Below are 24,928 nucleotides of genomic sequence, written 5' to 3'. Positions count from 1 at the left end.
TAAGATATGGAACCAACCCAGATACCCCTCAGTAGATGAACGGATCAAGAAAATGTAGTATATACACACAATGGAATTCTATGCCTCCATCAGAAAGAATAACATTGCCCCATTTGTTAGGAAATGGAAAGGCTTGGAAAAAATTATATTAAGTGAAGTAAGCCAGGCGCAAAGAAACATAGGTCCCATGGTTTCCCTTATTTGAAATATCTAGTATATGTCTGAATCAAGCAGAAAAGGTCAGATAAGGTGATGTTAGGGAAATGAACCCTAAGATATGTATTCAAATGTTTTTTTTTTCTCATGCGATTATTTCTAACACATTTATAAGATTATTTCTTTGTTGTTTTGTATGTCCCTCCCCCACAGTATAACCCCTGCTTTCACTGTATTTGATGTTGGTATAATTTGTGGAGGGGAAGGGGAAAAACAAATCGTTTAAATATGGATACAGGTGGACCCATTGCAACAATGAGATGTGCAAGTCGTTATGTCAAAAATGAACTTTACAACTTTGGTGGGGGAAGGGGCGCGAGGGGAGGATGGGAAGGGGAAACAAAGGAGGAGGCTACATTGCTTGATAAGAAATGTACTCATCTTGCCCATGTAATTGTAACCCCTCTGTACAGTATTTTCACAATTAAAAAAAAACCACCCATTACACTGTTGTTTGAGAATAGCAAAAAAAAAGTCTAGAAATGTTCAGTACAGAGATGATTTTTTTTCCCTCTACATAATTTCAGTGTGTCAATATAGAGCCCAGATATGGAGATACAAAGTGCAATAATGCATTTAGGAAGTAAAGAACCTACCAAAACAGCCTGCAGGGGATATAACAAGGCTTCAGATCATTCTGACCCAGAAGTGAATAAAGCTTCCTCATAACCAAGGTGCAACAATACAAACTGGAAATGCTAACAGACAGTACAGGCCTTACTTTACCAAAAAGGTGTTTCCCTCTACTCCAGATAAACTATGGTCTGTGGGCAAATCATTTTTCAGAAGTTGCTGGGGAAAATTGCATACTTTGTGATATAAAAACTCTGAGACTTAAGTCTCCATATCTATGGAACACAACCATGCTATACACATACTGTCCATGGTGGTTTATGTACTATAATGAAGTAGCTGAGTGCTACAGCTGAAGTTACAGGGAGGAAATCAAAAATGTTCTAAGAAAGGTAGTCACTCCAGCACTAGTGTCACTCACTCATGTTGAACCAATACTACTCAAGGCTGTCTTCCTTCATCTGAAATAAGTCTGCATTAATATACGGATGTTTTCCTCAGGAACTGGAAAAATTTCACCTATTGAATGCTTGCGTGACTCCAAATATTGGAATCACACTATCTGCATACTCTTCAAAGGCTAAAATACTCAACTGAAATATAACAGAATAAACAAAGGCAAATATTTTAATGTCACCTTTTTTGAAAAAAAAAATCAATGTGATCATTAATTTATAGTTAGCAATGAAAGTAGTCAATCTGGCACACCAAAAAAGACAATTCTTAATATGCCTTTTTCTATATAATCTGACAGAACTGCTATTTAAGTCGTAAATAATAGGATGGAGAAATTTGAAGTACAATTTTTAATTCTTTCTCGGCTCTAAAGCCTTATTTGGGGAAGCCACTATAAGGTCAAGGTCAAAGACTTATATTTTTACCTGTTATCAACTATTTTTCCCAATCAGGCCAAAATATCCTTTTTTTTTTTTTTAATTTTTATCAAGTTCACATTTGTTTATGGGTCACTAATGAAATGTGAGAAACTTTTTAGTCCAGTAGGGGGACATTTAAGTAAATGACAATGGCATGGGAGATATAACACAGCTAAAGACTTAGAAAAGACTTCTTTGCTTCTAAAGATGTTCTAAGGGGTTTTGTTTTCCTACTAATAAAGTTCTTATGAAAAATTAGACTGCTCTTCAATGAGCAGGTGAGTCTTCCATTTAAATGATCTTTATATATCCCTGAAGGTGCTATCCTGTCACCATTTAAGTGATGGATATTCAATTGAATTTTTCTGCATAAATAGTTCTGTTCAATCTAGAGACAAAGTAGTATGATAAAAGAGAGTCAACAATTCAATAAATATGCAAATTTCTAAAATTATTAAAATGTACCTAAAAGTAACACAAGCCATCACACACAAGCTTAGAAGTATTCTCTTTTATAATAGAATTTTTTTTTCATTGAATGTAGCTACTTTTCAAGCTTCCTCTTCTTTTTTCCTGGTTCATTAAGGTCATTTGAAGTATCTGCAGGAACACTTATTCCTGGTATCTAAAGTAATGCAAATAAGAAAAATAAGGTGATTAAACAAAATAAGAAATCTCACCTCATATCTTCTTCCATAATGCTTTCAATGTAAACAGATACAGAAGTAGAAGAGGGTAAAGGTAGTTACACACAAAGTACACTTACTTTCCACACAAAATAATGGTGATCAGGAAGCGTGAATGTTAGGCCTAGTCTCGGTGAGAAGCTTGTCCGTTGGACAGTGTTTTGTTTCTGTGCCAGTTCTGAGGTTTGAACTCAGGGCCTGGGCACTGTCCCTGAGTAATTTTGCTTATGCTAATATCCTATTCCTGAGCCACAGCTCCACTTCTGGCTCTGTGGTGGTTAAATGGAGATAAAAGTCTCATTTCTACCCAGGATAGCTTTGAACCACGATCCTCAGATCTCAGCTTACTGAGTAACTAGGAATAGGCATGAATCATGGGGCACCCACTGCACTTGGAATTTAAAAATATAGATTGCAAAACTCAGTGTAAAGGTTGAGGAAGGCTAAACTAATGTTTTGATTTTTAAGACCAAGGACCTAAGAAGAATCTCATATGTCTAGTCACCTCAGGAAACCAGTGAGAAATGACTTACTATGAAAATATTTGGGCTATGCACTATTCATAGGATTCTAACATTAAGTAGATATAGCATAACTGAATCTCTTTCACAAAATGTGCACTATTCTATAACACTAGAGAAATGAATAAGCTTGATCTCACCTGTGGTTCTACTAGGGCCATTCGGATTTTCTGATGCTGAAGATTGGATGAATCTAACATGATTTTCACTTTAACTTTATCAAACACATGAAACATGGTGCCTTCTATTTTAAGTGAAGGTGTCTAGAAAAAAAAATGTATCATACTTAATTGCGTCTTCCATTTGAAACGGTTTATAATTCTTTGTAGTATATCATAACTTAAGTTTAAATTCAAGGATTACTATATCAAAATTTAATAAGTGCAAAATTAACGTACATCTAGGTATTCCACAAAATAAAAATTTTTACTGTTAGTCTCACATAAATATGAGCTCTTTATGTGCATACATCATCCTTTCATTATGGCAGACCCAAAATACATATATTCCCATCAGGATATTGACTGAATAGAGGACAAATACTTGGGCATAGAAGAAACAGTTTTCTTCTTTCACAGACATAATTCTACTAAGTTTTGAGATATGAAGTATATTAGGTAAGAGGTTCAAGTAAACTAAAAACAAAAAAGACCCCTGAGCTATGAGCAGCCAAAATTATTTGGCCCAGATCTGTTTATGTACGATAAAATCTTACATGCTGTAAGAGAAACTAATCAAGTATACCATTTATATGTAGGAAGATAGAATTAAGTGAAAAATCTTGTGAGTAAAACCACAGTTTAGTTGGCATGATTAAATGTGGACTTTCTGAAATATATTTAGAGATTTACAATAAATTCCATAGGGTACAGAAATTATTAACATTTTACAGACACCATTTGTGACCTGGCAAAGAATTAGTGCTTCCCTCCCTAAGAAACAAAACAGAAATACTGTACCTCATCGTCATAAACAAGCTGTGGCTTTGGTTTGTCTTTTTCTTCAAAAAAAACTGTACCTTCTAAGCCATACTTCGGAATTAACACCACAATAGCATTCTTTCTTACAAATAGAACATAGGCTTCTTCACTTACTATTCCTTTGCTTTTGAAAAATAACTGCAAAATAACATACAATCATATAACCATTTGAAATTTAAAAAGAAAACAAAAAGTCTCCTGAGATCACATAGAAGGCTACCTGGGTGTGAAAGGCTACAGATGCACGTTGAGCATACTGAGCCATTTTGTGCCGGAAATTGAGATTTTTACATATATCTGCAAGCTTGTGTTTGTCTGTCAACTCAGGGTAAGTACAGTCTGCTCCAATAGCTACAGCCAACAGCCGATGAACAATTATATCTGCATATCTAGGTAGAGAAAGGAGAAATTAGAACCATGGCACATCAGTATTAAAGCATCTTTTTAAAATTTATAATAAACTCTTTTATCTCACTTAATTTCATAGGAAAAATACCTTCTAATGGGCGAAGTGAAATGTGTGTATATTGGTGATGCTAAGCCATAGTGATGAAAGTCATTGTCCATTCCAGAACAGAAGTACACAGCTTGCATCATACAGCGAGTGGCTAAAATTCTCAACAGCGTGTTTAGATAGGGGAAAACAGGAGATTCAGCCTTGTCCAAAGAGTCAGCCAAAGCCTTGGCTGTATCCGTTTTAATTTCCAAATTCTGTGAAAAAACCAGAGGGGAAAAGCACATCACACATTTCTAAATCAGTTTTATCATGTCTTCTAAACACAACTAAACAGACTAGACAAACATAGTGAGGTTATTTTCCCCCCTTTAAACACATAATCTGGACTAATACCTTTCATTCTTTGCTAAGAAGACTAAAAACAACTTTAAAAACAAGTAATGATTGTTTTATATAACATCAAACTTTAACACTTCCTGAATACATTTAAATGTACCAAGTATCAAGACTGTGAAGAGGCTCCAAGGAGGGTAGTGGTAGCAGTAGTACTAAGTCTATGCTTGCTAATTACTTTCAGGGAAAAGAAAATAAGTAGATGCCTGCATTTTTCAGGCATGCCTGCATTTTTTCTGCAGAGATTTTCATTCAAAGTTGAAGGCCAGAAACTAGACACTGAAGTTCAGTAAGAACAATGTTCTGATGCCTCTAATTTAGCTTCTTCTTGCTATCTTAGAGACATATATCAAAAATATTTAACACTTCCCTTACTCTGCTCAAGTATTAGAAAAATTAAGACAATGCAAGAAAATCCAGTAACTTGAATGATAATACTTGGAGCAGAGAAGCTGATTCAGTGCTGATGGACTATGAAGATCTAAAACTAATACCACACTATTAGAAAAATATCCTCATCCAATGTTGCGCCTTCCCTAGTTGTTTTCTAGACATGGAAGATGGGACTACAGTATGATCCAAGGAAAACCAATGTAAAAATTAATGTAAAATGTACACATTAAAAAATATATAGAAAAATGCTGGGCACTGGTGGCTCACACTGTAATTAATCTAGCTACTCAGGAGGCTGAGATCTGAGGATCACGGTTCAAAGCCAGTCCAGGCAAGAAAGTCTGAAAGACTCTTATCTCCAGTAAACCATTCAGAAAACTGGAAGTGATGCTGTGGCTCAAGTGGTAGAGAACTCACCTTGAACTGAAGAGCTGAGGGACAGCACCCAGGCTCAGAGTTCAAGCCCCACAACTGACAAATACATATATTAAAAGTATATAAATATATATAAATATTAAAAGTACACCTAAAAATCTATTAGTCTGAGGTAAAGGTATACAGCACTAAAAAAGATTTTTCCTCTTTTCATGTATATCATAAATCACTTTTTTTTTTGGGTCCGGTCGTGGGGCCTGAACTCTGGGCCTGGGGCTGTCCCTCAGCTCTTCAGCTCAAGGCTAGCGCTCTACCACTTGAGCCACAGCGCCACTTCCAGCTTTTTTCTTTTTGCTTATATGGTGCTGAGGAATCAAACCCAGGGCCTCAGGCATGCAAAGCAAGCACTCTACCACTGAGCCACCTTCCCAGCCCCCATAAATCACTTCTTATTTTAGGGTCGTGACATAAAAAGGACTGATCCTAAGTTGATATAAAAGAGAAAAATTTTTTGTAAATCTCTAAAGTTGAGAAGTTCACAGAAGCTAAATAAAGGATCGATATAGAAGAGTTTTATGTTCAGGATACTAATTTGTAGTATAGCTCACACAAGACAAGCTTAGATAATAAGTTTAGACAAGAACATCTGCCTTTATCACAGGTGCTTCTCAAAGACCTAAAAGGATTTTATTAAGCAGATGCCAGTAAGACTATAAGAAAACATGACTGTGACTAAAATAGATGACTTTTGAATGTACTGTATTTATAAACTGACATGTTGAATTGAAGCCACTTTGTACAACTACTGAAAGGTAATACAAAATTAAAAGAAACAACTACAGGCAGGTTTTTTGGTTTTTCTAAGTGCCAGTCCTAGGGCTTAAACTCAGGGCCTGGGTACTGTCCCTGAGCTTTCTTGATCAAGGCCAATGCTCTACCAGTAAAGCCAGAGCTCTTCCTCTAGCTTGTTGGTAATTATTTGAGATAAGAGTCTCAAAAATTGGAACCATGGTCCTCAGATCTCAGCCTGAGTAGCTAGGATTACAGGTGTGAACCACCATTACTGGTTGTATTTTCATAATAAGTAACAAAACATTTTTTTGACAGATGTGAAACAAATTCTACACTGCAGTGGGTAGGTCCTAACACAAATATACACAATTTTCAAACAACAGAACCTTACCTTAGACTTAGCTGCTTTAACAAGAATTTCATAATTTGATGGAGGTGGAGCAGGATGTTTGCGAAGGAGAGCATGTTCAGAAAATTCTTCATGGATTTTTTTGGCAACAGAAATGTTAGCAAGTAACATAAATTCTTCCACCATGGAATTTGTTTCTCTAGCAATGAAAAACCCATCAGACAAGAATCTGACACTTCAATGTAACATATTTATTCACAACTTTTATCTTTCCTATCCACAAGATAAAGGAAGCATTTCCCTTGTAAACATTCAGATGTGTAAACATATTTTAATAACTTACGTTTCTCATTTTTAAGCCACTATATTAATCATCTTATTATGTATATATGCATTGAATAAACTTTACATATTAACTAGCACAGACCTTACAATTACAAAAGAAAAATACAAGTTTCAGTACTTTTATTCATATATAAAACTCAAGCATTTCATTTCCTATAGAGCCAATAAAAATATGATTTTTAAGGATAACAGTACTAAAAAAAATTGGCAAAAAAAGAACCAAAAATTACTTTGCTTCCTAAATCCAAGTTGAACATCATCAATAGCTAATATCGGAATCATTTTTACAATATTCTATGGGACAGGTACCACTCTAAGTCATAGAGGGCAGGCATATCATTTGCTGCAAATTGTATAACAGTAGTAGAAAGGGTTATTCCAATCCTGGGGTTTAGCTTCAAACCCCATGGTCTTCACCACTACCCTGACCCTACATCAGTGTATTTTATACAAAATAATTATGTAATTGCAGCAAAATTTTGTGTTTACTATAAACCATTACTTGTAAAGTTCTAATATACCATACATCAAAGTAAATTGAGTCAAACTCAAAATCTTTCTATTAATACTTTCCTAGTGTTATACAGGACAAACTAAAAAGATCATTATCTGCTTTTCTAAATACTTAGTAAGCCAAGAAAATTTCATAGTAATCATAATTCTTTTTTTTTTTTTTCGGTCGGTCATGGGTCTTGAACTCTGGGCTTGGACTCTATCCCTCCGCTCTTCAGCTCAAGGCGAGCGCTCTACCGCTTGAGCCACAGCACCACTTCCGGTTTTCTAGTGGTTTATTGGAGATAAGAGTTTCATGAACTTTCTTGCCTGGGCGGGCTTTGAACCGTGATCCTAGGATCTCAGCCTCCTGAGTAGCTAGGATTAAAGGCGTGAGCCACCGACACCCGGCATAATCATAATTCTTATAGACATATTTTGAATATTGTTTTGGTTATTAGCAAATAGACATTATATTTAAACAAAATCTTTATCTCCTGTCCCTCAAAAACAAATTACATACCTCAGTTCCTTTGTCTGTAGATCTATTGGGTCATGAGTTTCACTGTCCATGTGGAATCGAACTTCAGGAGAAGAGAGAGTCAAAGCCCTGAATAAAAAAGAAAGGTAAATAAGTCATATGAGCCAATTAGAGAGAAACCTCTGGAAGTGCTTCCTACCATATCAAGTGATCAAGACTTGTTCTTCTGAAGGCTACCAAGTTTTATATTGGTTTTATAAATAACTATTTTACAGATATGAGTTTGCAGAATACAGCAGAAAATCTGGCTCACTGTGTTCCTAAGTATTTGAGTATCTTCTTGTACCCAAACAATAAATTACTGGGTTACAAAAATTTGCAATCACTCTTACAAATGGCAGTATTTTATTTAGTATGGAAAACAATTTATTGAGGTGGGAGACAATGGAGAGGGTAAAAGGGCACTACTATTAATAGATTAGTAATGTCAGGAGTTGGAAGGTCTATAGTATATTCAACTCACAAAAAGGAGGTAAATGGGCTGGGAATGTGGCTTAGTGGTAGAGTGCTTGCCTAGCATGCCTGAAGCCCTGGGTTCAATTCCACAGTACCACATAAACAGAAAAAGCCAGAAGTGATGCTGTGGCTCAAGTGGTAGAGTGCTAGCCTTGAGCACAGAGAGGTTCAGGGACATTGCTCCAGGCCCTTAGTTCAAGCCCCAGGATTGGCAAAAAAAAAAAAAAAAGAGGTAACTATCATGGATATGTTACAAGGATTGATGCTATTAATTTTGAGAGCTATGTGCAGATAATGGACTAGGCAAAGGGCTTTACATGCATGGCTCACTTAACTGACAAGTTCTTTCTTTGAAATGTATATTTTCAACAGGCACTGGTGACTCATGCCTATAATCCTAGCTACTCAGAGGCTGAGGTCTGAGGATTGCATTTTGAAGCCAGCCCCAGCAGGAACGTCTGTGAGACACTTATCTCCAATAAATTACTCACGAAAATGCCAGAAGTAGCACTGTGCCTTCAGTGGTACAACACTAGCCTTGAGCAAAAGAAGCTCAGGGACAGCACCCCAAGACACACACACACACACACACACACACACACACACACACACAAAGGTAAATTCTCACAAGTCTACATACACAAGTCTAATATTTCTTCATAACCAAATAACATTTATTAAGTGAGCTCTAAATCAAACTACTGAGGCTGAGTAATCTTGGATCATTATGAAGAAGTTCCATAAAATAGAGAAGGAAAAAAAAATACTGAGATGGGTAAAGGTAGTAAAAATCTAGTCTATCCCTTCCTCAATTACTCACCTGTATTACAAATTTTCCAGGAGGGATCCTACAAATCTGGCAAGTGGCTCTTTTGTGTGTGCAAATGTGTTGGAACTGGACTTGAACTCAAGAGCACATGCCCTTAGCTCTGCTTTGTCACTCAAGGCTGGTACTCTACAACTTGAGCTATACCACTAGTTCTGGCTTTTTTTGCTGGCTAATTTGTCTGCCTCACCTGGTTTAGAACCTCAATCCAGATCTCAGCCTTCTGAGTATCAAGGATTATAAGCATGAGCCACCAGCACCCAGCCTAAGCACCTCTTAAGCCATGAAGTACTTAGCAAGTTCTACATCAGATCTAGTATATGTTTACTAATATATAAAAGCAAGGCATACTAATCACGTTTTGTTGGGTTTTGTTTTTTACTTATTTCGATGGTAATGAGGTTTAAACTCAGAGCTTTGTGCTTGCAGCTCCACTGAGCCATGCCTCCAAGTCCTCCTTAACCACATTTTGATCCTTTTCTGGCTCATAGAACATGTGAGGTGTTATTTCAATCCAAGAGGATTAACAAGTGAAGAAAAAATACATAATCTCTTTAATTACTATTATCTCAATTCTCTCTAAGAAAGGCTGAGAAGATTTCATACTATCTTTAATGGTAACGGACTGACTGCTAACTTCAAAAGAAAAACCAATGCTTGATAGGAAATGTAGTCATTACCTTGCTCATGTAACTGTAACCCCTCTGTACAGTATTTCACAAAAAACTTATTAAAAAAAAAGAAAAAGTTTACAACTAAAAACTCATTCCTGTTTATGAGAAGCTATATTATAAATGCAAATGTAGATATCTGACTTTTAAAACTGCCAAATAATTATGGCTTCAATTTGTGTCATATTTATTTTGCTTTTATTAGTTATTACTTTTCTTTTTGCCAGTCCTGGGGGCTTGAACTCAGAATCTCCAGCTCTTGCTTGGCTTTTTCACTCAAGTCTGGTACTCTTCCTACCACTGGAGCCATACCTGCACTTCTAGCTTCTTTTTGGTTAATTGGAAATAAAGGGTTTCACAGAATTTTCTGCCTGTACTAACTTTAAACCTCGATCCTCAGATCTCAGCTCCTAAGGTGTGAGCCACCAGAACCCAACTTTCTATAGAAGTCAAGGAATATGTAATTTCTTTAAGATCTTTAACTCAAAGACAACAATCAACCATCAAGTTATTAATCAGAATCAAGTTACTAAAGCTTAAAAGACAGAAAATAGGATATTTCTACTTAAGTGTCTACTCAGCTTATTAAGTAACTCATTACTAAATTATCATAACAAAACTCTTAAAAACCCAAGTCATCTTAATACCATAATTAAGGAACTAAGATATATCTCTATGGATATTTTAGAAACATACCCTTTTGCGATTCTTCCTTTCTTCAGAATTTTAGCTAGTTTATTTAGTCCACGGAGACTAGTGGTAATATCATCATTCATGGTGGCTGAGTCAATTCTCATCTGAGCCTCTGCATAAGTAAGAGATGCCTGACAAAGATCTATATGTTACTATCATTTTTTCTTTTCAATTAAAAAATTTATATTAATATATTTAATAACAAGTGGTATATAGATATTTCAGAACTACAATATGATGATTTGTCTATACCATTTACTGAATATTACCACTGAAAGTAACAAAGTTACTAGTTGTGCATGGGGGTACTAAAGAACCACCTAAAAATCTATTAATATTATTCTATAAGTGATCAAACTAGTTTACTATCTAAATCATACTGTTCTTTTTTTTTTTTGTCGGTCATGGGGCTTGAATTCTGGGCCTGGGCGCTGTCCCTTAGCTCTTCAGCTCAAGGCGAGCGCTCTACCACTTGAGCTACAGCGCCACTTCCGGTTTTCTAGTGGTTTATTGGAGATAGGAGTCTCACGGTCTTTCCTGCCCGGGCTGGCTTTGAATCGTGATTCCCAGATCTCAGCCTCCTGAGTAGCTAGGATTACAGGCGTGAGCCACCGGCGCCCGGCTTAAATCATACTGTTCTATGTCATATTACTTACTATTTAACTATGTTAAATCTCCTATTTCCACCACATAAACATCTATAATGTTGAGAAGCCTAAACTCAATGGGAAGGGAAATTCATAGCTCTATACCTCACAGCAATGATTCCTGGTTCATTAGCTCTGACCTGAGAATTCACAAAATAAATAAAGTAAAATGGCACTAGCCTTAATAAACGGTCTCAACTTTAATGACTTCCCCATTTCAATTAGTATTTAGGTAATGCTAGAATGAAACAAAAAAGCGGGTTTTTTTCTCTAAATTCTTTTCAGAGGAAAGTTCACTGGCAAGATGAAAAGAAATCTAGATGCTTCTACTTAGTACAAAATCCCTAAACCATAAATCCCTAAACTTATGTTCCTAAAAAGGGAACAAAACACAAAAGAAAAAATGTAACATAATCTGCAATTCAGATAATCCAAATGGACAAACAACTGCTTCTGTTCCTATTTCTTTCCAGATAGAAACAGCATTTTTCAGCTTCTTGAAAAACCATGGCTTCATTAATTAGACATCAGAAATAAGCAATTTAGGTACTGGATTTCTGAGAAGCAATGAATCTACTAAGGACTAAAAGTCTTCTTTCTAAAAGAAATGTTTTATATGTCTACTATGTTTTTCTCTACCATTTCCTTACACTGATCAAGGCTAGGAGAATTAGCTCACTAAAATTAAAACTACAAGTTTATGAATGCTTAAATAATGCACATAACACTATCAGTTTAACACTGCTTTCTTTCTAATTTCTAATCATACCCAAAAGAGACACTGAATCTAAATAAAAAAGCAGGTTGTGGTTTGGAAAACAGATTGAAAAAAAAAGGGGTTTGGAAAAACTTGGGGCTATTAGGTCAAAATGAGGGAGCCTTTGAAGGAATATGGCAGAAATGTAATAAAAGGCAAAAGAGGGAAGAGATACTCTGGTCCCACTGAGTCTGAGCACACTTTCAGGATAGCCCTAGGAATCTGACTCTGACAAATCATTTCTATGAGAAAATGTGGAGACAGTAATTTCTAAAACAGTAAACATTTTTCATGAAAAACAACATCAAATACTGCGGTTCTTGAATTACAACCTAAGAATATCATTGTTCTAAGTATATAGGCTCTGTGAATTTCTAATACAATACTTCCACATATTTTTGAGTCATATTAAACAAATATTTAAATTCTTTTTTTTTTTTTGGGGGGGGGTCTGGTTGTGGGTCCTGAACTCTGGGCCTGGGCGCTGTCCCTCAGCTCTTCAGCTCAAGGCTAGCGCTCTACCACTTGAGCCACAGCACCACTTCCAGCTTTTTTTTTTTTTTTGCTTATGTGGTGCTGAGGAATCGAACCCAGGGCCTCAGGCATACAAGGCAAGCGCTCTACCACTGAGCCAACTTCCCAGCCCCACAAATATTTAAATTCTTAAAACAAAAGAACTAGATCTTGCTGTAACACGGAAGAAAAATGTAACAGTATAAAGGATTATACAATTAGGCTTAATTTTTTTCAAAATCAATCATAAAACTATTAAAAGTAGCAAGAACTTTAAATATTGAAGACAAATCAGGACTCTAACCTTTGAGTTAATAACACTTTTGGTAAATCTTGTTTTTAAGATTTCAGCATTGTGATTCATTTCCCAAATACAGGAAAATGCCAACCTGTGGAAAGAGTACATTTACTTATGGGAACCAACTAATAGATAAAAACAGCCTTCTTGTGAAAAAAAAAAGCATATATAAATACCTGTCTACGTTACATCTTAAGGAACACAAGTTAGAGCTGAGCAACTCTGGAACCATATCAATCCTCTGTAAAAAACACAACAGCAATTCCAATTAGCTATACCCATATCTTTTAGAGCCTACTCTCAAATGGCATTAAGTAAAAACAAAGTCTTTGTGATTAAGAGAACCCAGAAAATGTTAAATATAACATCTGTTTGTACAAAAGGACTTTATTTATTTATTTATTTTTGGTCAGTTGTGGGGCTTGAACTCTGGGCTTGGGCACTGGCCCTCACCTCTTCAGCTCAAGGCTAGTGCTCTACCACTTGAGCCACAGAGCCACTTCCGGTTTTCTGGTGGTTAATTGGAGATGAGAGTTTCTTGGATTTTCCTGCCCAGGCTGGCTTTGAACCACGATCCTGATATCTCAGCCTCCTGAGTAGCTAGGATTACAGGTGTGAGCCGCCAGCGCCCAGCCAAAAGGACTTTTTTGTGTGTGCGACAGTCCTGTACTCAAGGACTTAAACCAGGGACTAGGCATTGTCTCTGGGCTTTTATGCTCAAGGCTAGCACTCTACAAATAGCCACTGCTCCATTTCTGGATTTTTGGTGGCTAACTGGCAATGAGAGTCTCATGAACCTTTTTGCCTGGGCTGGCTTTGAACCACAATTCTCAGATATCGGTTTCCTGAGTAGTCAGGATTAGTCATGAACCACAACTAAAAGGACTTTTTACAGAATGAAAGTAATGTCAGAAAACTGGACTACATTCCAGGGGATTAAAGTTTTAAGTCCTCTGAACAACAGCCCCCCCATCCTGCTGCCTGTCTTCTAAACCTTGAAATCACCAGAAGTTATAAGCTACTTGATAACTGACAGCTCTGTGCCCACCTTTCCCCAAGGCTTAGCAACAAAAAAATGGTGTTTTAAAAATACTGAGAGCTGGGTGCTGGTGGCTCACGCCTGTAATCCTAGCTACTCAGGAGGCTGAGATCTGAGGATCGCAGTTCAAAGTCATCTCAGGCAGGAAAGTCTGTGAGACTTATCTCCAATTAGCCACCAGAAAACTGGAAGTGGTGCTGTGGCTCAAGCAGTAGAGTGCTCACTTTGAGCTGAAGAGTGCAGGGACAGCGCCCAAACCCAGAGTTCAAGCCCCACGACGGACCAAAAAAAAAAAAAAACTTAAAGAGGGCTGAGAATGAGACTTAGTGGTAGAGTGCTTGCCTACCATGCATGAAGTCCTAGGTTCAATTCCTCAGTACCACATAAACAGAAAAAGCCAGAACAATCACTGTGGTTCAAGTGGTAGAGTGCTAGCTTTGAGCTCATGGACAGTGAGTGCCCAGGCCCTGATTTCAGGTCCCAGGACTGGGAAAAAAAAAATAATGAGATATACAGAGAGGAATGGAAAACTAACATTTATGAGAAAAAAGCTACCTTTGATCATGAATCTAAAATAGATAAAATAAGCTAAACCATCCTATCACTTTCTCATTCATTCTATGCTTAATTCATTCTATGCTTAATGCCACATAATCATTTATGTCGATTTCATTTACATTGGACCAGTAAATAATTAGAAAATTGCAATATTTTCAGCAACTTAGACCACCTAATTCCATGTACTTACTTCAATAAAAAACGGATTCAAATTTTCTACTAATACTAGAACAAACTGACTGTTTAAAGATTCACTGACCACTTTTAGAAGTTCACAGCCAAATTGGGCTACACAGAAAGACCCTACCTCAAGAAAATAAATCAAAGCCAGGAGTCAGTAGCTCATGCCTATAATCCTGGCTACTCAGAAGGCTTAGATCTGAGGATCACGGTTCAAAGCCAGCCAGGCAGAAAGTCTGTGAGAAAACCAGAAGTAGTTCTATGGCTCAAAGTAGTAGTGCACTAACCTTGAGGAAAAGAGCACAGGGACTGTGCCCAGGCCGAGTTCAAACCCAACAGACCAAAAAAAAAAGGAACATACAATTAAGAAAAGCACCTCCCACCCCAAACTCATGATTATCACAAGATTTTAAATTCAACACATACCTTCTCACAAAGATACACAGTTGTGCCTCTTCTTGCGGATTCTTGATCCAAGGCATTTCCTGGCCTAATAAAATGACTAACATCGGCAATATGAACACCAACCTTAAAATGATAAAAACAAAATGGAGTTTAAATGAGAACTTAGGTAAATTAAAAAGTGCATCAGTCACATCATTCATTTTGCAGCTATAGTTTTGTAAGTTTAATTCACAATTCGATGTTGGGTCAAAAGAAAATGAACTCAAGGCTAACTGGCTCAGGCCTGTATTTACAGCATATTAGGAGGCAGAGATAAGGATCAAAGTTTGAGGCCAACTTGGACAAGAAATTAGCAAAACTTTTGTCAGCAAGGAAGCAAGGCATGAAAGTACATGCCTGTGTAGCTATGTGGGAAGACAGAGGGCTGAGACAGGTCTAGGCAAAAGATTTAAAAAAAGCACAGCATTTTATTTTGGTCAGAATAGTATGAACCCCCTGAATACCTCCAAATTGCCATTAGTGAGCTCTCTACAATGTAAAGCATCATCTATATCAGTACAGCCTGGAGGGTCCACACTGCAAACACAAAGATGCCTCAGGTCTTCTCGGTTTTTCATGTCCTAGAATTTACATTAAAGAAATATTTAACTAGTACAACTCCAACATGGCTCTTGTGAAATCAATAATAGTATCTCTATAAAATAACTATAACTTGTCGACAACTACATGATTTGGAACCTTTTCCCTGCCTTTGAAAAGCTTGACATAGACTACTATGTCCTGCCTAGAAGACTTGAGTTTTCAGTTAAAGAACAAATGATTTAGGTAATTAATACCTAACAGTGCTTTAAGTAGCTATAAATGTGGGAAGGGAAGGAGGAATATGGGTCCTGATAATTTCCAAACACACACAGAAATCAACAACAGCATAAAGTCATGGGCAATCCATTTAACTTGCCTGATCAGTAATGCTCCAGGGCATCTTGGGCAGGAAGCTGAGAACAGCCTGGGAGAAGGGCTGATGAGGAACATCATGCTCCAGCAACAGAACCTCTGTTTCTGTCTCCTTCTCTCCAACATCACCTAAATTTTTTACAAAGTGGCCCTAAAACGAAAAAGTATTATAGCCAGTTGACATTGTATTATTCTATTAAATTCTCCAGTATTCTATACATCTTTTCAGTATTTCTGAATATCTCTAATAACTACTTAGACCCTTTTCTAAATTAAAAAATACCAAGACTTTTTAAGCGATTTACAATGGGCCCAAGTTCTTCTATTATAGAGCATCTGGTTATCTCCTATGAAATGTCAAGATTAACCCCGGTGGCTTGGCTGATAGCTGAAGATCATGGTTCAAAGCCAGCCAAAGCAGGAAAATCCATGCAATTCTTATCTCCAACTAACCACCAGAAAACCAGAAGCCGTGCTGAAGCTCAAAGTGGTAGAGCACTAGCCTGGAGTACAAAAGCTCAGGGACTGTGCCTAGGCCCTAAATTCAAGCCTAATATCGACCAAAAAAAAAAAAAAGGATTCAAAAGAGCCAGGTGCTAGTGGCTCTTGCCTGTAATCCTAGCTATTCACAAGGCTGAGATCAAAGCCAGCCTGTGCAGGCAACCTGTGAGACACTTATCTCCAATAAACTACTCCAAAAGAAAAGCCAGAAGTAGAGTTCACCTTGAGCAAAAAGCAGCTCAGGGACAGCACCCCAGGCCCAGATCAGCAAAAAAGTGAGGGAGGAAAGACTCTTGGAATATACATGTATATAACATATACATGTATATAATACACAGGCTCAGATCAGCCAAAAAAAAAAAAAAGTGAAGGGGGGAAAGACTCTTGGAATACACATGTATATAATATACATGTATATAATGACATTTAAATAACTCCTCCTCCCCATATAATACATAATAACTTTTTAAAGCTTCAAAATTTATTGATTAAAATCTACATAGGACTCCATCCTTTCTGAAGATGTGATCAGTAAAAGTTGTTTGGCAATTTGAGTAAAAATCATAATATATATTGGAATTCCATAAAATTTACTTTAAAATTCTATACATTAACAGACAACTGTGAAATATCCATTTCCCTACAACTCCAATAAAGAAGTATTCTACTTTCCCTAAAAGCAACAATATTATTCACAAACCATTAAATATTCTAGAATAAAAACAGTTTTTTAAGCTTACATTTGGATATCTGGAATTTCTGGGCCAACCATCAATAGCAACAATAATTCTCCGTCCTTCTAATGTAGAAGCCTGTCTGGTTTCTATCCGAATTCGTGGGATTCTCTTATCAGCAGGTGTAAAGAGATGTCTTCTTGACTACAAAAAATTAAGAAATAAGGTGTTTTGTTTTTTAGTGCTGAGTATCAATCCTATGCTAGCAGGAATTCTAATGTTACTGAACTATACCCCAGCCCAGGAAAAAATAATCTCTCTCATACACATATATACACATCTGAGAACAGAGGCAAAAGAAAGGCTGAAGTTCTAATCAATATTGATCACATCTTTTTTTAAACAGTACTATGCTTTTTACTTACCTCTTTAATGTCAGACTTGGAAAGCATGCCACAGTATGGTCTCCAATTCCTTTTTATTATTCCTACAACTCTACCCGTAGGCTTTAACATTTTTTCACTGACAACAGTCTTGAGCTGAGATATGAAAATTAAAATCTCTAGTTAATTTACTCCAAATATAACAAGTCAATCTCCCTTCAAACTAAAGTATATTAAATGGACACTAGTACACTCGGATAGTAAATTATGACATAAAATTCAGAGTGTTTCAAAATTCTAGAAAAGAACGTGCTCATCCAAACCACTGAAATGGTTCCATGAAACAAACCACTGCAAAAATGGTTGATCAAAACAAAAAGTATGACTGGAGGGGCAACTCAAGCAGTAGATAGCCTGCCTAGCAATCATGAAGTCCTGAATTCAATCTCCAGTGCCATAGATAAATAATAACTGCATAAATGTCAGAATTCACTTTTTGGCTTTATTGTAAGGATTTACTGATTAACATACAAGCCTAAGAATTAGAATATGAAGAGTTTATTAAGCCCACAGAACTATAATTTCATTCAATAAATCTAAAAACAATAAAGCTTACTAGTAAACTTTCTCCAAAGTGAGGAATGAATGAGACTGACTGGAGTATATTGTAAACATGTGGAAACATAAGGATGAAATTCCCTCCTGCATAAGTAATGTAATATTAACAATGTAGATACATAGACAAAAGTTAAAACCTGCTTAGTTGCATACCATCCGTTCTCTCTCCTCTTCTTTTTCTACATCATCCTCATTCTGTCCTTCATCTTGTAAAACCACAGAAGATGGTGCTACCCACTGACTCTTAGGGAGAAGCTCCACAGCCACAATATCTTCATGAACAGCTCGGTTTAAGTGTTTCAGCCCTTGTAAGATTATCTATTCAAACAACAAATGGCATGAGCTCAAGTACTTTTAGTAGCAGTCACAGAAATATTAGGTAAGAGAAGTTTATGTGAACCAAAAATATCTCTATGTAATCCCTAATTCTCTTCATATCTCCTGAGTGGCTTTCCTGTAGTCCACACCTTCAATTTCTAAAGTTTTAAGTAAAAAAATATACAAGTAAGAAAATATGAAAAGCAGGGCGCTAGTGGCTCACGCCTGTAATCCTAGCAACTGAGGAGACTGAGATCTGACGATCATGGTTCAAAGCCAGCCCGGGCAGGAAAGACGGGAGACTCCTATCTCCAATAAACCACCAGAAAACTGGTGGCACTGTAGCTCAAGTGGTAGAGAGCTCACCTTGAGCTGAAGAGCTGAGGGACAGCGCCCAAGCCCAGAGTTCAAGCCCCATGACCGACCAAAAAAAAAAAAAAAGTAATAAAATATGGGCTGCGACATGTGACACGAACAGTATTTGTCCTAACTAGCTATAAAATACAAAACAGAATCCTCTAATCTTATAGTTCCTGGTGAATATTTATTCTCTTAAAAGTAATATAACAGCAAGTTCTTTTCTTCAATAACCAAGTTCCCAAAAAGCTGATCAATTCTACTAGTATTTATGTCTTCCTTCAAACAGTTAAATTTATATTCTCAAACAAAATATTTAAGCATACTAAATAAAGAGAATGAACAATGAAATATTTTAGCATTAAAGAATTTATACACTCTGGCTGAGAATGTGGCTTAGTGGAAGAGTGCTTGCCTAACATGCATGAGGTGCTGGGTTCAATTCCTTGCTACCACATAAACAACAACAAAAAATAACATAAATGAAATTTAAGCTAAAAAAGTTTTAAGAACAATAACAAAAAAGAATTTGTACACTTACCTCTTTATTTTCTTCGGTATCTCCATGAATCCATACTGTAGCTTCTAAATAATTTTCCCTGCTAGCTCTAAATGTTCCTTGAAGGTATGAACCAGATTTTATGCCTTGCTGCAGCTTACTTAAAGGAAGATGCTCTGAAAATATTACTTTTCCACTTTCTATTTCATTCTATAAAATAAGCCCAAAGATGCAACAAGTCACTGTTCATTCAATGTATAATTACACTGAATGTAATTAGTTAGTATCAGGCAATTTTTAAAAAAATCTACATTATGGAACATTTACCTATGATTTTAAGAGAATAAAGCAAAATGTTTCTTCTAGGCCAATCCTATCCACAGCAACTTTCTGTGATAAAGGGTATAATCATTGTGTGCCTAGCCAGTAGGCACAAGTTTCTCTGAATCATACAACTGAAAAACTAAATTTGAACCAAAACTTAGCCACATGCAACTAATTACTACAAAGTCATAAGACAATTCTAAATTTGTATTCCAAAAATCAAGTTCAGCTTTTATCTTTTATCATTTATAAGACTTTTAGTCGTATAAAGTAGCTAATGGAAAAAGAAGATTAAAGATTAAATATGGGGGCTAGGAAGTTGGTGGTTCAGTGGTAGAGTGCTTGCCTCCCATGCATGAGGCCCTGGCATCGATTCCTCAGCACCATATAAACAGAAAAAGCTGGAAGTAGCGCTGTGGTTCAAGTGGTAGAGTGCTATACTTTAGCTGAAGAACTCAGGGCCAGTACCCAGGCCCAGAGTTCAAGCCCCACGACTGACCAAAAAAAAAAAAAGATTAAATATGTACTACTGTAATCCATGAGACAGTGGTTCATACCTGTAATCCTAGCTATTTAGAAGGCTGAGGTCTAGAAGATCATGGTTCAAAGTCTACCTGGCAATAAAGTTTGCTAGACTCCATCTTCAAAGTAACCAGCAAAAGGCAGAGCTGAATGTGTGAAGTGGCAGAGCACTAACCTAGCAAGCACAAGCAATAGCTTTATGTAATAGGGCTTTTTTTTTCTTCCAATACTAGGATTTGAACTTAGTATCTTTTTTATTCAGCTTACTTGCTTGGGACTTGCTCAGCTTTCTTACTTATGACTTGGTGCTTTACCATTTGAGCCATTCCTCTAGCCCAGTTTTGCTGGTTAACTGGAGATGTAATCTTTTTTTTTTTTTTTTGGTTGGTCGTGGGGCTTGAACTCTGGGCCTGGGCACTGTCCCTCAGCTCTTCAGCTCAAGGCTAGTGCTCTACCACTTGAGCCACAGCACCACCCCTAAAGATGGAGTTTTGAGGACAATTCTGCCTGAGCTGGCTTCACACCATGATCCTCCAAGACTTACCCTACTGATTAAATAGGAATATAGGTGTGAACTACCAGCTCCTAGCTAGTTCAGCCTTTTCTATGACTTTTTTCCCTTCTCTTTTGGGCTTTATATTGACTATACTGCCTACTACTTATTTCACAAACTACTACTACGTATTCCCAAATCAACCATGGATTCTATTTATTTCCTCATCAAATAGAGCCACTGTATTTTCTAAAGTCACTTCATTTAAAAATGGCATTTCAGTACCCTTGTTTATAAATTCTTGTTTATAACCCACTTCTATTTCCATTTTACCTCACAGTCTAATACTCCAATTTTTGAATTTTACAGCTGTAAGTCTTATATCCCAAAATGCTTATTTTAATATTTTTACTTTTCAAATATAGAACCAACACATACCCCTTCTTCAGACAAGCAAGCAAGACGATCTATAAGTTCAGGGTTAGCTGTCAGGCTCTTTATGTATTCTTCACCTGAAAAATAAAATAAGCCAATACTATTCTTCTGTGTGTGTGCTGTTTGTGGGGCTCAAAGCCAAGGCCTCATGCTCTATTCAGCTTTTTCTGCTCATGGCTGGTGCTCTCTCACTTGATTACACCTCCATTTCCAGTTTTCTGCTGGTTAAACAGACATGAAAGTCTCAAGGATTTGATTGCCCAGGCTGCTGACTCCAAACTATGATCCTCAAAACTCAGCCTTTTGAATAGTTAGGATTATTAGGCCTACAGCTGACATTTTTTTAAAACTTAAAATGTCTCGTTTTCTTGAGATAGGAAATACATGAGTAATCTTGCTGAAAATAGGGCGTTTAAAAAAATTAAAATGAAAACAAATTTGTTGATGTATTCAAGCAAAGAAGTGGGTTTAGCACATCTGTGATTTTACTGCTAAGTAAACTGAAGGTGGTAAGGGAAAAATTGCAGCCACTGAGCAACCAAACTTTAAGGTTTGGTTTAAAGCTTTGGAGTTGAAACTACAATGTAGAAATTAAGAAAATCGGACTGGGGGTTTAGCCCAGTGGAAGGGCGCCCGCCCGGCGCAAGCAAGGACCTGGGTTCGGACCTCAGCCCTGGAAAAAAAAAAAAAAAAGAAATTAAGAAAATTACATGAAATTATATAGGATAATAAAAATATAAAGTAGTCAACCAATCATCTGACCAGAATTTTGATATGTACTTGCAAAAATGCAGCAATACATTCTACATTAAAACTTACAGGTGAACCGGGCACCAGTGGCTCACGCCTATAATCCTAGCTACTCAGAAGGCTGAAAACTGAAGATCATGGTTCAAAGCCAGCCTAGTCAGGATGTCCATGAGACTCTTTTCTCCAGAAAACCAGAAGTGGTGCTGTGGCTCAAGTGATAGAGCATTTGCCTTGAGGTAAAGAGCTCAGGGACAGTGCCCAGGCCCAGAGAGATCAAGACCCATGACAGACAGACAGACAGACAGACAGACAGACAGACAGACAGACAGACACACACACACACACACACACACACACACACACACACACACACACACAAACAAAACCCACAAAACTTACAGGTGAAGGCTGGTATTCCTTCTTCTACAGCTTTCTCTTTGTTTTTCTTGTCATTTGTTATAAAGATAACTTGTAGTTGATTTTCTGCTGACATCTTCTTAAAATGTTCATTGTACCATTTTGCTGCTACTCGAATGGCTCTATCATTTCTGTCATTAGCATTTTCTCCCTGTTCTTGTTCTACATAGGTTTCTCTAGATGTAAAGGGAAACAAATGGAAATAAGAAAAATCAACAGAACCAAGAATATGTAAAAAGTCTCAGAAAATAAATGTTCAACAACTAAACTGAAATCCATTGTGTACCCATTTTCACTTGAATATACTTATATCTAACAGAAAAATAACAAATTTCTTACATTAGGACAATTTGCTTAGGAATGAAAAAATTATTTTTATTATTTTTTTTAATCTTTTAAAATTCACCTTTTTTTTTTTAAACTGTATTTTTTTTTGTCTTTTCTTTTTTGGTACTGGGGATCAAACCTAGGACGTTGCACTTGCTAGGCAAGCGCTTTGCCACTGAGCCACATCCCAGCAGGAATGAAAAAATTATTAATAAGACAATAACAAGGGTAAAATAGTTTTACTTCACAAAAGGAGTTCAAGAAAAAGATTTAGACCTTAGGTTGGCACGTTAAATAATAGATTTTTGGAACAAACTAATACAATTTTGGGACCTTGTAATAAGACTCCATTCAAAGTGTAGATTACCAGCAATTCCTACATGCTACAAATAGCATGATTAGATGATTCAAGAATAAATGATTCTACTGTCAATACATGCCAAAGACTACACAATGACTAAAAAACCAGATATAGGTATGACTACATTTTTCTACTCTGAACTCTTAGTACGTAAGCACATTTATCTATTTCTTTGTTAAATCCAGTACAACGGGATCTAGCTTATAAAGATAATAGTTTCAGTTTTGACACATCTACATGAATAGTTTTTAGTATTATTATATTGTTCCTTATTAAATATATCTGTTAATGTGTTAAGCTTACTGAGAAAAGCCATGGTCATAAAGTTGAGTTTTTTTTTTTTTTTTAGCATGACTAAAGTATTAACATCCTAAATGATGTTTGCCTAGTGTCTTAAGTATGTTCCCATCAGTCTATGGTTGTGAAGGCCTCCTCACAGCACTTGAGCTATCCACAAAAACTTGCCAGTATTGAGAAATAAATGATGTTTGTTTCTATATTTCAAGGAAATTCAACAAGTAAGTATGCAAGGAAAAAGTCTACAAATACCTTATTGAAGCAGAATTAAATCCTGTCACTTTAAGAACCAGCTTATAAATGAAAGTTTTAGAACTACAACCATTACAGCCTGAGGTCAGGAGACCTTGCTTGTTGCCTTGACCTCACCTATGCCCATGTAACTTTGTAAGATCCACACAAACAAAAAGCCTACCAAACTATTGTTTATCTTTGATGCAGGCACAAATTACTTGAGGTAATCCTTTCTTCAATTTAGCTGGTGAGATGGTTCTGCAATACTGAATTTTCCTTACCTATGATGCTCATTAGTGAACGTGTAGAAATGCTTCTCCTGGTTATTAGTCACATCTCTGATACGCTTATATATAGGAGCACTACGATTCCTCACTTCCTGGAGGACTGTCTGTAGCACAATCACATTCCTGATGGCAGGGTCCTCTAGAACATCGATCTTAAAAGAAAAAGAAAAAGTTAACTTTTCCTATATTCATTTATAGAAGAGCTTCTGCAAACACAATCCTGTTACAGTTGAAAAACACTGACTCTATAGTACACTAGAGAGTTACTCTGGTATAGGAAAAGTGACAATGAACCCTTTAGATCTAGGGGAGAAAAGCACTCCAAGAGACCCATCACAAAATGTGGTAGAATTAACGCTATAAATAAATACATTGGCCCACAGAATTTTTGTTCGTAGGCACTTACAATCTGCCTGAGGGGGAGTCTCAATCAGGAGGCCACGGAAGCCCAGCTCCCCAGCTTCCAGACACTTAAAATCTATAGGCAGAAGAGACATCAAGCGTTAGAAAATTCACGTGCCTAAAAAGGAAGACTCCAAAAACTATAAAGAAGGAAAAAAACAACCTACAGAAAAGAACCTCGGCCTGGAAAGCAGGAAGACGGGGTCCTTAAGTCTCCTCTCCTAAAATGCTGCCAGCGCCCCGCCTCCCTGGGCCTCAGTTTCCCCGCCCCGCCCCCTGCCCCGCGAGGGCCGCCGTCGCCCGCGTGCTGCCAGCCCTTCGACGCACCTGGTGCAGCAGCACGTTGGTGTCGGGCAGCAGGTAGTGCGGTCCCGGCCAGAGGCTGCTGGCGGGGTCGAGCGGCTGCGGTTCCAGGGCCGGCCCCTCGTGCGCCCGCCCGCACGCCGTGCAGCCCGGGGCCCCGCAGCCGATGTCGTCCCGCAGGTAGTGCTCGCGCACGATCTTCATCACGCCGCCCGCGCGGGTCTTTTTTAAGAACGTCTTCGACTTAAGCATCTCGCCCCGCAGCACCGTGGAATCCCGATCGCCGCCGAACTCTCCACAGCCAATGGGCCTCAACCCTGGAGCGCAGAGGCACGACTCTTCACAGCGCCCAAAGGTTTCCCTCTTCCCGCTTCAGCCTGGCAGTACAGAATTCTCGCGAGAAGACGCCCGGCGAGAGGATAGTTGACACGTTCCCGCCCC

The 24,928-nt window shown here is 37.3% G+C and overlaps 1 protein-coding gene across 1 annotated transcript; it reads right to left on the bottom strand.

The window, feature by feature from the left end:
• Nucleotides 1–1,579: 1,579 nt before the first annotated feature.
• Nucleotides 1,580–24,843, bottom strand: Dis3 (DIS3 homolog, exosome endoribonuclease and 3'-5' exoribonuclease). Its single transcript, XM_042685703.1, has 21 exons — nt 24,512–24,843; nt 23,777–23,934; nt 22,259–22,452; nt 21,113–21,186; nt 19,378–19,545; nt 18,315–18,479; nt 17,586–17,699; nt 17,227–17,364; nt 15,990–16,136; nt 15,535–15,651; nt 15,053–15,154; nt 13,026–13,090; nt 12,856–12,940; nt 10,638–10,765; nt 7,971–8,057; nt 6,653–6,809; nt 4,348–4,562; nt 4,072–4,240; nt 3,831–3,989; nt 3,012–3,134; nt 1,580–2,289 (listed from the first exon to the last, which is right to left on the bottom strand). The coding sequence occupies exons 1-21, from the start codon at nt 24,737–24,739 to the stop codon at nt 2,209–2,211; spliced, it is 2,874 nt and encodes a 957-aa protein (XP_042541637.1). The 5' UTR covers nt 24,740–24,843; the 3' UTR covers nt 1,580–2,208.
• Nucleotides 24,844–24,928: the final 85 nt, after the last annotated feature.

The sequence above is a fragment of the Dipodomys spectabilis genome, unplaced genomic scaffold, assembly GCF_019054845.1.
Source record: "Dipodomys spectabilis isolate Male_0828 unplaced genomic scaffold, ASM1905484v1 ptg000095l, whole genome shotgun sequence".
Classification (NCBI taxonomy): Eukaryota; Metazoa; Chordata; class Mammalia; order Rodentia; family Heteromyidae; genus Dipodomys; species Dipodomys spectabilis.
The sequence above is the reverse complement of the archived record's forward strand: the minus strand, read 5'-3'. Positions and strand labels throughout refer to the sequence as shown.

Excerpts from the sequence above, each read along its gene's own strand:
- Dis3 (XM_042685703.1), bottom strand. The coding sequence starts at position 24,739 with ATGCTTAAGTCGAAGACGTTCTTAAAAAAGACCCGCGCGGGCGGCGTG. Across the intron at positions 15,155-15,534 it reads TCACTAATGGCAATTTGGAG|GTTGGTGTTCATATTGCCGA; the intron begins GTATTCAGGGGG and ends TATCATTTTAAG. Across the intron at positions 8,058-10,637 it reads AAAGGAAGAATCGCAAAAGG|GGCTTTGACTCTCTCTTCTC; the intron begins GTATGTTTCTAA and ends TTTTTTATTCAG.